The sequence below is a fragment of the Dipteris shenzhenensis genome, chromosome 2, assembly GCF_047967505.1.
Source record: "Dipteris shenzhenensis isolate YYH24624 ecotype China chromosome 2, Dip_SZ_1.0, whole genome shotgun sequence".
In the NCBI taxonomy this organism is placed as follows: domain Eukaryota; kingdom Viridiplantae; phylum Streptophyta; class Polypodiopsida; order Gleicheniales; family Dipteridaceae; genus Dipteris; species Dipteris shenzhenensis.
In genome coordinates this window covers 26,491,566-26,506,153 of record NC_141597.1, presented here as the reverse complement: position 1 = coordinate 26,506,153, position 14,588 = coordinate 26,491,566, and the positions used below count along the sequence as shown (strand labels likewise).

The following is a 14,588-nucleotide window of genomic DNA, read 5'->3' as shown; positions in this document are numbered from 1 at the left end:
TTTGCTGCCCACATGTCGGCCCCAAACAAACACTTCTCTGTCCCAGCTCATAGTGTATGTCATCCCCGCCATGTCCTCCTCATATGGGCACTCACAACTGGGAAGGTGACCCTAATATTCCAACATTCTTACTCTTGGAATCAAACTTTCTTCTCTTTTCCCTTGACAATGAGCATAGGTAGTTGATCAAAAGATCTTGTGATGCTGGACGTTTGGCTTATGTCACTCCATGCTTTTTGTGGTGTCATGTCATGTAAAGCAATAGTAGGGGGCTGGTTCAACAAATAAACAATTGTGCAAAGTGCTTCTGCCTAATACTTGTCAAGCATGTCCTTAATCTGCATATGCTCCTTGCATGAGTTGGCCTTTGATGTATTGAGGTGTTATGTTGCAGATACACAGTCAAGATTTGGAGCAGGACCTTCCAATTGTGCCTTGGATCCTCAACGACATCCATTACCTACGAAGCCGCCTTTGGGAAGAAGTTCAAGGCCCTTCTCACCAAGACCTTAGAGAAGGTGTAATGAAGAAGATTGCATCACGCAGTCCTATAAGCAGATTATGGAGCTAGTCAAAGGCACGTTGCCAAAGCCCAAGAATCTTGCCAGAACCATTCCAACAAGCATTGATGAGACGTTGAGTACAAGGAAGGGCAATGGGCCTCTATCTTCGATCCATGAAGAAAAGGCTCAAATAGATTGGAAAGAAGTGTTCGAAGCTTTTGCATTGCTGCTTTTGAGCCTTTCAATAATACAAGTTATTAATGATGCGTCCCTGAGTTGCAGTTGCACCATGCATCTACTTTTCCATGTGTCTTGGATCAAGCCTTTTGTGGGCCCGGCGTCCACAGTGGTACGAAATGTGGAGCAGCCTCGAGATCATCAAGGAGACATAGATGGTTGAGCTTGACCAGATTTTGCTTCATCTATTCAAGAAAGGATATATGCAATCACCAATGCTTATATGCAGTCAAGTTCAAGCATCGGGGCTCCCATGAAGCGGGTAGACATTGATTGTTTCTCGCCTTCTGACATTATACAAGGAGGCCTCCCATCTTTGCTGGTTTTAGCTTCGGCAGAAGGGGATGTCATTGAAAGAAAACTGATGGTGGAGGCACTTCTCGACTGAAGGGCCCTCCAAATACACACAGGTAGGATAGATGTATACACACTTTTGTGAGAAGAAATCTTTTATTACTGTAAAATAATTACATTCATAGTTACTTCGAAAATGGAGTAACTATTACTCAACTAAAGATCTCAGTATAAGCTGTATACACATCCTGATCAATCAAACAAGTCTGAACACAATCATAGAATGATTGCTGCAGAGATCGTTTGAAAAAAATAAAGGATGAAAAAAGTGGATCACCAAAGACTCTATGATTTTTGTCCATCCATAAAGTCCATAGTGCCCAGTAGCGTACCCATACAAAAAATAAGTCAAAACCCTGTCTCGCTGGATGAAAACCAAACAACCAGAAAAGCCTGCCAAATGTAACAGTAGGAAATCTCGCTCGAAGCCTCTGTCGGATGAGAGCGATGAAGTCACAAGTATGTGGACATAACCAAAAGATGTGCAGCACAGATTCAGTAGGGTGTAAGCATCTGTGACAAACAGCCGGAGCAATATGTCTGTGTGCAAGTAGCTGACCAGATGGAAAAATGCCAAGCAGGATTCGCCAAAGGAAAAGCTGTTGTCGAAGAGGGACTTTGTAATGCCAAAGGAGATGCAGCCTTTTTCTCCACCACTTTAGTGGGCGATCCATATGCCAAACAGTATTTGCTCTTTCAGAAATCCAAGGCGGAAATAATAGCACTTTATACAGTGATGGCACTGTGATATGTGAGAGCTTCAAGGGATGGGCTGAAGAGGAGGAAGAGCGTAAAATCCAATCCTCAAGCCTATTCTGAAGTTCCAAGCGAGGTACCGGCAAAAAGAGTTGAAGCATTGCTGAAATCAATAGATGTACACACACACACAAACACACACACACACACACACACACACACAATGAATTGCTGCAATGGGTGCTTTTCGGAAAGATGTGTTGTGTCAATACCTTGAAGTTTCCATTTAATGTATGAATATGGATGGTAGATAGACAGTGTGACATATGCAAAGAATCCTGCTTTCATTTTTTTTTGACTTCTTGAATAGGCATTTCAGTTCTTGCTTGGTTCTTTGAACATTTCTCCAAAGTTACTTAGTGCAAGGGCTTATCAAATGCCGTGACATCATTCTCAATGTTGTGATATGTATTTTCTTTCACTTACTCTTGATTTCTATTGTTCATTGGTGGGTAATATGATTAAAGCATCTCAAAAGTTATCATTTAATGTATGACTATGGAATGGCAGACCATCAGTGTGAAATATGTTGCTTTCTTTTTTGTTGGACTTGTTGTTTTCTTCAAAGCTGGACGCTATAACAAATGCTGCCACATTGATCCTAATTTTTTGACATGACATGTATTTCAGGTTTTCTTTCACTTGCATAATCTTGACTTGCAATTCCATTTGAGGTTAGAAACTCTAAACTTTTGGGGTGCCTTTTGATTCATGAATGGGCATAGATTCTATTTAGGGAATAAGTGTTGGAGCAGAAGAAATTGTGGCATCCGAGAATCAAGCCTCTGCCTATGTATTTGGTGGGCTTACTTCTTTAGCGATTATTAAGAATATCAAAACAGGCTAAATTTAGTATTTGATTCAGGATATAGAAGTCTTGCTTTCGCTTGTTTTCCAATTTTAGGCAGTTATTTGGCACTTGCCCGTATACATGGTGTGTACATATGGCGTATTACTAATTTATTTCATTGAGTTATCATGATTAATTGTTGAGTTTCTCAAGAGGGAGCTATAGGGTGTGCATTCCACGAAGCTGTCTTCTCAGTGTTGAGTTTTATTGATTCTAAAAAGGCTTTTGATACCGTCTCACGCAAAAGCTAGTTGGCACGAATGGAGACATAAGGGTGACCAAAAGCTGTAAAGCAGCATTAGCTTGCCTTTATGAGAAGGTTTGGAATGAAAGAGGCAGAGTTATGGCATGCCAAATTTGGGCATGTAAGCTATGCAAGTATACAGCTATGGAAGAGACAAAAAATGGTACTGCATATGCCTTTGCTAGAATCGCCTCCTAGACATGTATGTCATGGATGGCAAAATGCATCAGGATGCTTTCCCTAAGGATGGATCAGTGAGAGTTGACAAGAAATTGCAGCTTATTCACAACAATCTGTGTGGTCCCATTAGGAAGCATCTTTAGTTTGTTACCATTGATGATTACTCCAGTTTTGCTCGGGTGTATCATTTAAAAGCAAATTATCTTTTCAGCATTTTCTTCAGGGTGTTGAAATGAAACAGAGTGCAAACCCTCCATACAAATCGAGGGGGGGAATACATGTCTGATGCTTTTAAGGCATACTTGGATGAGAAATGCATTAAGCATCAGTGTACAAATGCCATACACACCTAAGCAAAATGGTGTTACTGAGAGCAGGCATGATTAAAGTTTTAAAGACCATCACACCTTTTGAGACATGGTATGTAACGAAGCCCAAAGTGGACTATTTTAAGGTGTTGGAAAGCTTAGCTTATGCACGTGTGCTACTAGATGAGATGTGGATTACTGCCTGTACAATCCTTTGATACAAGGGATTTTGTCCGCAAGGATGTGTTGTTTTCTGAAAACTTAGATCAGTTCATGATTGAACTTGAACAACACTGTAGATAGGCTCACATGATGTGCTTGATGGGTTGCTTCCATTGACAGTGGATAGCAGTTCAGAACAGCCAGTGGAAAATCAGCAATGCAGCATCAGGGAAGAGAGGACAGCAACTCAGGATGCTAGATCAGTTCCTAGGTGGCTGATTCAAACTCTTCAAGAGAGTAAGCTTACAGCTCCTCTCACTAGCAAGACAAGAGCTGGTTTTAGAAGTCATGGTGATGTACGTTTGTGGATGGGTCCTTCTCCTGGACTTCGAGAAGGCTTATGACAAGGTGGAGTGGTGTTTCCTTGAGGGCACTTTGCAGTTGATGGGCTTTTCAAAGAGATGGATTCGAGGGTCTTAGCTTTATATGCAGGGAGCTCTAGCCAGGTGATCATTGGAGGACAAACGGGAAAGGCTTTCTTTTTTTTGCGCTCGGGTTCCACAAGGTTGCCCCCTTGCCCTCTTTTTCTCTCTCTTCGTCGCTGAGGCGCTGGGCTACTTTCTCCGTTCCCCGGCCACTGGCCTTACAAGGATGCGACTTCCGCTTCGCAAGGAGGAGGAGCTACTGGGCTCAGAGCTTTGTATGTGGAGAGTTTTGCGGCAAGCCTTGAGGCAGTGAGGGGTGCCTTTGCCATCTATTGTTAGGCCTTTGCGGCGAGGATCAGCTAGACCAAATCTGTTGGCTTTTTCACAGGCACAGAGGAGGTTCAAGAGGTGTGAGATTGGGGGGAAGCCTTTGGCTTCCGGTGGATTCTGCGTGGGTAAACAACAAGATACCTAGGATATCAGGTGGGGATTCGACATCTTCGCAGAGTAGCAGGCAGCCCCAATGCTAGAGAGTGTCTGACGTAAGCTTTAGTATTGGAGCTTCGCCAAACTTTCCCTAGCAAGTAGAGCGTTGATCGTCAATCAGGTCCTTGCCACGGCCTGGTATATAGCCTCCTGTTGGTGTTTTCACAAGGGATGCATGGGGTAGCTCAGACACTTGGTTCGTAACTTCCTTTGGGCATGATCGGATGGCACGCAGAATACTAGAGCCCGAGTTGCGTGGCAGACAATGATTCTAGTGTAGGCATGAGGAGGGATGGGTATCATTGATCCAGAGATGCAAAGCAGGGTCTTTTTCGGGCAAGCTAGTGCTCCGTGGTCTCACCCCAGGCACAAAGTCCTAGAAAGTGCTTCTACAAAGAGGTATCCTCAGGAACGCTTGCTGCGCACACGAACAGTGGCAGCAGTCCCATAGATGGATCTTCTCGGAGGCCCCCTCTCATTGGGAAAGGCTCCCTGTTGATGCAAAGTCTTCATAGGGTCTGCTTGAGGGACTTATTTGTGCTAGCTCCTGAAGAGTTTGAGAGAGTCGCTCATCTGGCACCCCGCGATAAGAGATGCAGAGGGTCACACGGTGGGGCAGCACACATACTTTGGGTGGGCATAGTAGGATAGTGGCCCTGCGAGGTCCTTCAGAGCCTGGGGACACTTCCCGCGAGTAGTAGAGGACATGATGCATGCATTGGCTCACCTGAGAGGGGCAGCCACCAGGATGAGAGAGATTGATGCAGCAATCCTGGACTGATGGTGGGAGGGGCTACATAGTCCTTGGACCCTCTACTGTTGGTCTGGTAAGTTCTCACGGACAGGCGTTCCCCTTAGAGTGCATTTCTTTCGAGAGTCTCTTGGGTCCCACCGTCATAGGTTCTACAGAGTAGGGCCGGGAGGCCGCCTACAGACCGAGATATAGAGACCTGGAGGAGGAGGAGCTCCTGGATGGTGGTTTGGAGTGGCAGAGGATCAGGGTAGTGGGCTGTCTAGGTAGGGAGTGGCACATCGATCCAGTTTCTGTTCTATCAGGGCTGGCCGACTTTGGCTCTGGGAGGGGCGGCCCCTTCGCGATCTTCAGTGGGACCAAGAGAGCGATTTTGTCCGACGCATGTAGGGATCTTAGATAGGGCGGAGGAGGTACCCTTCTTCTCCTACATGACACGTATAGGACGCAATATTTGTTGGAGGTCATCTCCTGCTTTTGGCCACGTCGGTGGGCTAGCCTTAGACCACGGAAGATCTCCTATTTCTTTTGGAGGGTGGCACACCGGGGCCTGCTCATTGGCTCTTGGTTGGAGCAAATGTGAGTGGATGGCCATTGTCATTTTTGAATAGAGGGAGTGCTTGAGACAATCCCACATTGTCTCTAGGGTTGTATAGCGGCGTAGAGGATTTGGGCTGCAATTGGCAGGATCGTAGCCAGTACACAGAGGAGGCAAAGGAACTTCACATGGGTGATGGTGACCTGGCTCACAGAGGGGGATCGTGCTTTCTCCATTGACCGAGTTTCTCTTGGTTCTGCAAGGTTTATCGGATTGAGATTGAGGACGCAGTTCCTCCCTTGCCCGATTGTTTCTGCGGAGGACAGTGTTTGGGAGATTGTGGCTAGCATTACTGCATGGCACATTTGGGTCGCTAGATGTAGTTAGGTGTTGGGAGGCTAGTAGGTCCCTCCAACGGCTACACTTGTTGCCATTTGGTAGGATATTATCTTTCCCTTGCGAGCTATCTAGGAGCGCGACACCCCAGGCTCACGCACGACCGTTGAGAGGCGTGAGCGTTTCTGCAAGGCTTGGGCTGCAAGCATTTTCTACACTCTTTCCGCGAGAGGTATTCGCTGGATGTATAGACCACCACCCTGGCTTGTAGCCCTGGTTTTGGAGGGACTCTCAATGTGCTAGGCCCTATGGAACCCGGCTTGGTTAATAGCTGGTTTTTCTCTCTTGTATTCACCTTCAGCAGCTCCATTGGAAGTTGACCTACAGGGTGCCTTTGTTTTTCAAGCATTAATAGAAGTGCCTTTTTCTGGGGGAAAAAAAAAACACAGCTACAAACAGCAAAAAAACATACACAGCAGAGGAAAAAGCCCTGAAGGAAATGTAATTTGCATAGTTGAAAGTAAAGAAAGAGAGGCTAGAACTAGGAGGGAGGAGGATCAAACACAACATCCTCCAGTTTCAGATTGTTGCTTTGTAAAAATTGATGCAGTGAAGAAACTGCACCGTCAATAAAAACCACCTGTTTTTTGCCCTTGTGATTCTTCTTAATATAAGCGGGGAGCCTGAATTTTTGAATCACACACACCTTTTTTTTTGGGTGAAATCTTTGATTGATTATATTACATGAGTAGCAACCTCAAAACAAGGTGCTACAATTACATCAACTGAAAATTTCAGTATATGCCAAAAAGACCTCATGATCTATGCAGCGGGTCTGCAAGCAATCAAAGAAAGATTGCTGTAGAGAATGCCTGAAAAAGCCAAACAGAGAGAAAGTAGGATCACCAAAAACTTTACAATTCCTATATGTCCATAAAGTCCATAGTGCCCAGTAGCGAACCCAAATGAAGTACAGATGAAACTCCGATCTGGATGGATGAAACTCAAATAGCCGGAAGAACTTCACACACACACACACACACACACACACACTTTTTTTGGTAAAATCCAGTGTATTTATATCCTCATAAATTTACAATATGGGAAGTCTCCCACACACTAGCAATGGACTCCAAAAGAGAGCCCAATGGAAAAACTCAAAAACAAGTAGAGAACACTTCAAGGCTAGTAGCATCCAAGTCCCTTGCAGCAAGACTGTCATGTAAGGATTGCTGAGGGACATTCTGAAGAAAATATATGCCTGAGGAAACTGTTGACCCATCCTAGAATGCAGTCTCTGTGTCCAAATGGTCCATAATACCCAAAAGCGAGTCCAGTGAAAGAAAAGGAGTAATGGAGACATCTGAGATGAGAGGCATCCAAACATCCAGAAAAGTTTCCCAAATCTGATAGAAGGGAACCGAAGCCGCAGTAAATGAGAGACATGAGTGATCAATGTGCGAGAGTGTGGGCAAGACCATAATAGGTGAGGAACTGTCTCGCAGGGATGAAAGCAACGGGGGCAGAAAGGGGAAGCAATGCAATCTCATGAAATTGGGCATAAGATTTGTTGGTGATGTTGTGGATCAACAAGGTTATATGCTTTCAGTTCCACAAGCTTGCAGGACATTCTCCTTGGGTCTGCATCATAGATCCATTTGGAGAACACTTTCAACTATGTTGCAGCCATTTGTTCCGGTTCCTCCACTGTTAGCACAGGACAGATTAATGGACTGGAATTTGACTTCCTTACCTCCTGCTACCCATACGCTCTCAATACACAATCTGACCTCCTCGAAGGTTTACAGATTTCTTCTTCCACAGCCATGGATTGACAAGCATGCCAACACTCTTTGGAATTTGGATAGGCCTTTATCTTGGTGGCAATCACGACTCATGAAAATCTGGAAAGCCAAATTGCCATTGAAACAGAGGCTTTTCTTTTGGAGATGTATAGTGGGAGCCTTTTCCATTGGGGTGAAATTGGCAGCACACACACACACACACACACACACACACATGCACATGCATACACATTTATACATGTGAGTGTGTGTGTAGCTGATTGTCCCTTTCTTTGGGACCGTTTCTTGTAATATGATGACAGTTGGATTTCACCCCCAAAAAAAAGTGTGTATGTATGCATAGGTATATACATGTATACATATGTGGGTGCGCGTGCAATTTTTTTCCCCTTCTGCATTTTCAGCTCGTGCAAATCATATCTGGTCCTTGCATCGCACTCCTGGGTGGTGGAGGAACAGATTGAGACTCATTTTGGAATTCAAAACTCCCTCTTCGGAAACATGTTTTCTTTTGGAGAGTAATTGGAGGAGTATTTCCTGTTGGATAGCATTCGGCTCGCAGACATGTTTTCCCTTCTCATTGTCACAGATGTTTCACTCCATGGGAATCTGTGAACCACATCTTCATGCGTTGTCCTCACTCCAGGGATTTCCTGTTCTTTTTACAGCAGCTATTAGTGGCCCATTTTCCAGGTGCTACTTTCAGTATTGGGTTTGCTATTGGGGTCTTTGGACTATATGGAAGGACTGCAACTATAGAGTTTTTGGAGACCCTCTCTTTCATAGTTTCTCTTTCTTCAGGGCATCGTAAAGAAATCTTTCTCTGATTGCTTGTGAGCTCATCAGATTTACATCTATTGTATAATGACCTTTTTTTATCTTGTAATTGCTTCCCCCTTCCTTTAGGGGACTGCAAACACAACTGGATTTCACACGAAAAAAGAAAGTGTACGCGTGCCTGGACTGATCCACTGTGCTTACCACTTATGGCAGCTATACCTTTAGATAATCCTATCTCCTCCCTTGGCGGTACTAGTGATGAGCAAGGTATGGCTATCAGGAATGGGCTGGTGTTTGGCCTGAGCCATGAAGGAATAGCATTGAAGCTATGCTATATCTATCTGGTTGTAAATATGTACAACGGATCAAGGGCTTTACTTACAATGTCCAGGGCATCTGCAATATAAATAAATTGAGTCTTCGTTGGGATTGCATTAGTGTTCACAAGTTACATACTGTTTCAGAGCATAATAAACACTCCTTTGCGGACCATGAAGGTTTGTATGCGGGGTTTCACGTCGTCTATGCTTGTCAGGCTTTTGTTTCTGGGGTTGCTATGCTGATTCATCACGATTTACAGCCGCAGGTAGCGTATAATGACCCGCACGGTCGATATCTAATTGTTAGATGCTTCATCAATGGGGACAGCTACGAATTTGCTTCAATTTATGCTTCTTCTACTTATGTAGTTCGGGCTGAAATGTGGCACCGTCTGACAGAATATCCATGGAGGGGTAATGCTTTCATATGTGGAGATTTTGACAATTCTCCTCACACCGAGGATAGTAGTACCATTGATCTTATATGATGCAGAGAGAAAGGGATGCCTGGAAATTTATGTTTGACACTTTGTATCCTTGTGATTTATGGTAGCATCTTATGCCTGCTACTGTTGGGTTCACTTTTCATCATAATGCATTCACTCAGTATTGGGCTCCTTTGGATCGATGGTACGTGCTTCATGCTGCACAATTTGACGATTTTACTTGTGAGATGGCCTTGGATTATACTTTGCACCTATTTGATCAGTTTCTAGCCTATATGACCTTGCATTTGGTCTGCCATTGCATGATGTACAACCACTTTCCAAAAGGCTTTTATTGATAAGAATTTCTACCTGCAGCATCATGCCTTGAAAGTTATGGTTGAGGCTCTTATTCGTAAGCTCATGTTGCATGCTTCAGTTGATGCTGATTGGGCATGGGACTGCTGTTTCTTGTTGGGCATGCAGAATTTGATTAAAGATTATGGCAAATGCTACCTAGTGACCTTCTCATGAACACATTTTACCTTTTTTTTTTTTTTTTTTGTGGCAAAAAGAGACTTCTATTAAGTATTAAAGAAAAACCGTCAGAGCAAGCTCCATACGGGATACATCATGCAATGCACGAAAAGCTCAAGAGCCAAAAAGAAAGGATTGAGGCTGATAGTGCCATCTTAATCCGGTAGAAACCTCCGAGAAAAAGGGAGAACCCCTCCAACCTCGAAGAAATATAGTCCTTCTACAAGAGGCTGCCCGTGAAGGGCCCTGCATGCTAGCCTATATGGCTATCAAAGTGTGAATCGTGTCAGTCCAAATACCCGTGAACACCTGTGATGGGTGTATCTGGGTGCCATCCAAGGCCTCAATACATCTGGCTCTCCAAATGTGCCAAGAGGAAATGCTAGCCAAAATCTCCCAAGAGGTGTCCACTGAAACATGAGAAGCTCTGAAGGGAGTAAGTGGTACATCCTGCAGAGAGCAGGGCTCTATCACCTGCCGACGGACCGAGAGTGCCCAAGAAGAAGGCTCACCCTCATAAAACACCTGGGGCCCGGTAAGAGATAACCATGCGACCGAGCCCCAAGTCATGAAGAAAGGGGAAGTGTGAAAGATGCTGAGTATCCGAGCAACCCCTTTCCAAACAGTCCTCGCCTGACTGCAGTCCCAAAGGCAATGTCGCACTGACTCCTCCGCAGAATGACATCGAGGACAAGTGGGATCAACCCCAAATCGTGATCTCCACAAGTTCACTGCAATCCCTCCATGAATAGAAAGCCAAAAGAAAAGAGTGATCTTTCTATTTCTGAGGGATTTCCAGAGCCTCCTCTAGAAATTTCTACGCAAATCTGCGGTGATGAAGAAGCTTTCCCAATGGGGGGCTCTGGAGGGAATCCAACCCCTACTGTTCAGCTGAAATCTCCTGGCATTACCAACCGTGAAACGAAAGAAGGGAATTCCCCTCTCTCGGTGCCCATGATCTATCCACTCCCACTCTCCTGGGTCCCACTGCAAGCACCTGATAGGTGCACCTCCATATAACCACAACCTCCAGGATCCCAAGGCCAAGAGCAGAGGGTCGGGGTCTAAGTACCACTGCAAGCCCGCTCCATGATCCACAAAACCAGCAATCCTGACAGGCTAAAAGGCAACCTCAAGAAGAATGCCATCCTTGGATGTAGAAAGTAAACCTCCATCCCCAACATCAAAGACCAGTGTGTCTTCCCCGAGACCTCGGAGAGCGATCACCTGTAAAGGAACTGATGTCCTCGAAAAAGCCCCCATCCAAGTGGTGGAAGTAATAGGCAACTCAACTGTCCATTCCACCGGGATGGCTGCATCTATCTGCTGAATCCTGCGTGCTACCCCTCTGAGGTGACTCACGGACTGCAGTCTCTGATCCTCAGGTAGCCTGATAAAAGATTTCCAAGTGCCTACTGTGTAGGCGGGGCCTCTCTCCCATTTAATATTTTACCATTTTCGAACATGCACGGTGTGTAATTGCATAAAATTGTGCATCGGTACACTTATACCATTGGGATAGATTGCCAATGGTCACAAAAATTTGTAGAGGACTTTCAATAAGTAGTGACATTATACTTGCATATCTTCATAAGGATCGTACATCATTTGTGTGGTGCGACATGCACATTTTTTACCATGGATGATGCATTACTATCAAAAAAGGTGCATGTGTATGTTTATACCATAACTTGGTGTTTGATGGTTAATAAACTTTGAAAAGACATTTTAAAAAGTGTGGAACTTATTTTTTACAGAATTTTATAAGATTCAAACATCATTTGCATGGTGCAACATGCACATTTTCTCAATTTTGAGCCTATATAGTGCATAGATGCCAAAAAATTGTGCATCAGTATGATTATACCATGTCGCAAAGTGATACATGCTAAGGCTTTAATTCAGCACTTAACTTCTGTTGCGCAGCAGTGCCAATTATCTTTGGATGGCCAATCTGCCTTAAGGCATCTCTTTGTTGCTTTGACTGAAAATGATCAACAAAAGTTAAGCAAATGGCAGCTTCATTCTTGTCAGAAATCCATGTAGGACACAGGCTGCTCTTCCAAGGCCTTCTTTAAACCTTCACACTTCCGACCGTATGCATACTTTGCATTAGGTGCTGTGCCAGGATGGCTCATGGATGATGAATAGGTAACAAGGTTCATGTTGAAGTGCAGAAATATTATCCTTATATGTTTGCTGCCCCTCCTACTTTGCCTCTAGAGGTTGATGGCCAGAATACTCTTCTTCGTAATGTTTGTCCTATTCTATCGGAGGAGGAAGCACATGATCTGGAATTGCCTTTCATTGATCAATAATTCTTGTCTAAGTTGAGGCGCTCTAAAACCCCGGGTTGGAATACCCTCACAGTTGAGTTTTTTGCTGAATTTTGGGATCGCTCAGCCCTGTTTTGTTGCACATAATTAATCATGCTTGGATTTTTGGCACTATGCCTTTATAACAGAAAAAGGGTCTGCTGCGTTTGATTCCCAAAAGGCCTTATGCTTGTTTTACGCCTATCACATTTCTTATATTTGGGCTAGCACCTTGCTCATTATGGTTTTGTGCCATGAAGATAGATCATGGGGATAACATTGCCAATGCTTATATTGGCACTGAATATGCCAAATATACCCATCAGGATGTCTTGATCATGCAGGTGGATATAGAAAAAGCATTTGACAGTGTGAGATAGGATTTTATTGCAGATGTCATGAGGCGGTTGAGCTTTGGTCCTATGATGCAAAATGTTGTAACTGGCTTTGTGAAGAGGGCACATCTTCTTTCCTATTATCTGATGCCCTCCCTTCATTGGGCGCTCTTTCCGTCAAGGCTGTCCTCTCAGTGCCCTGCGTTTTGCAGTCACTACTCATCCATTGTTGATGCATATGGACGCTTTGTTTTCGCAGCGATGTTGTGAGAAGTGCAGCAGATGTGAACAGAAATGGAGAGAGTGAGAGAGCAAACCACACACAAACATAACTAGAAGGGAGAGAGAGAAAGAAAGAAAGAAAGAAAGAAAGAAAGAAAGTCTATTAATGTCCACTTGGGGACCAAAAGGTCTATGGGACAGCAAGAAACCCTCTAGTACATCTACTTTAGGGAGGGCACATGGCAGCTCCCAAGGAGTGCAAAAGCAACCCAGAGTACCTACATAATAGTCTGAAAGAGTAAACAGCCATATATCAGTTTAAGACTGAGAGTCTTTTGGTTTTGATTTAAACTCTCTGATTAGAGCTACGCCTTCACGGTAAACTGCCCATTTTCCATCCTTTCTGGGAGCCTTGACTTCAGCTAATTCAGCTGCCTTATTCTTGAGTTGAGCCTGTGTAAGCTCCTCTGCTATCCATACTTTGGTACCCTTCAGCTTCTAAGATTTCCGCATATCTTTTGACTTCAGTGTAAGGATTGCATGACCTTTATAGTGCATAATAGAAGTTGGCATGGAGTCGTCATCATCCTGATCATCATCATCCACCTATTCAATGTTGGGCAAGCTTGCTTTGATCTTTGCCAATATTTCACACTATGTGCCTTCCTCTTTGTACCAATCTTTTGGGTCCCCTATTCTAATCTTCAGCGCATTATCACTTCTAGCTTCGTGTTTTTTAATCTCTGCTTGAATATCGGACTTACTTGCTTTGGTGTCCACTTCAATGTGAACAAGATCTTATTCTAATCTTCAGCGCATTATCACTTCTAGCTTTGTGTTCTTTAATCTTTGCTTGAATATCAGACTTACTTGCTTTGGTGTCCACTTTCAACTTCTTAGCTGTTTGTACTTCAATGTGAACAAGATCTTTGACTATAGAGACTAGCTACGGGGTAGGGGGGGAATCCTTACAAGATTTTACAGCCTCATCAATTACTGCTTGCTTACCAGGCCCTTCTAGAATGTGAAGTTGAGCCTTTACTTCTGCTAGATCCAATCTTAGCTCTCTCACTGCCTGTTGCAGATAAAAAATATGATCCTGTTGCCCAAGGATGGGTTGTTTTGAGCCTTCTTGTTGGTAATTCCCTGCATAAGGAGAGGTTGCATGGCTGCAACGGCAGAGTACTGAGTCTTGATGGAGGTTGAAGGAGTTGAGGGGGACTTGGAGGAGAGGGTATGCCAGTCCATAATTTGCTGTTTGTTGAACCCCCTAGTTGAACCTAACCCCCGGGTTGGGTTCGGGGTTTAGCCCAACTCCGGGTTAGGGCTAGTGTGTTTGTTGTTGGCTGAGGCGAAGGGCTGACGGGTGGCGGGCTGCTGACGGGCAACGGGCTGTATGGACGGAGAGGTACGGACGAGAGAGAGAGAGAGAGAGAGAGAGAGAGAGAGAGAGAGAGAGAAGAAAGAAAGAAAGAAAGTTTATCAAAGTCTTCGGGAGATCGTGAAGGTCTATGAGACTAAAGATAACTGATACAATGAGCATAACGGTGGCGGTCTCAAAACGGGCCAGCCAACCGTTTCTACAAAAAAGAGGTTATGAAGGACGGTGTGTCTAGTCCTGATACAAAAAATATGTGCCTACCTCCAGATGATACAAAAAAGAAGGGGGGGGGGACCAAAAAATGGGGCAGAGGGGGGAGATACAATATATATGTGCAG

The 14,588-nt window shown here is 44.4% G+C and overlaps 1 protein-coding gene across 1 annotated transcript in view; it reads left to right on the top strand.

Annotated features, from left to right (window-relative positions):
* LOC147904554 (ABC transporter B family member 25, mitochondrial-like) overlaps positions 1-14,588 on the top strand; it is a 202,333-nt gene that overhangs the window by 43,506 nt on the left and 144,239 nt on the right. Inside the window, exon 5 of the mRNA XM_087387273.1 lies at positions 2,481-2,524. Within this exon, the coding sequence (XP_087243399.1) occupies positions 2,481-2,524 (44 nt within the window). The remainder of the gene's footprint in view (positions 1-2,480; positions 2,525-14,588) is intronic.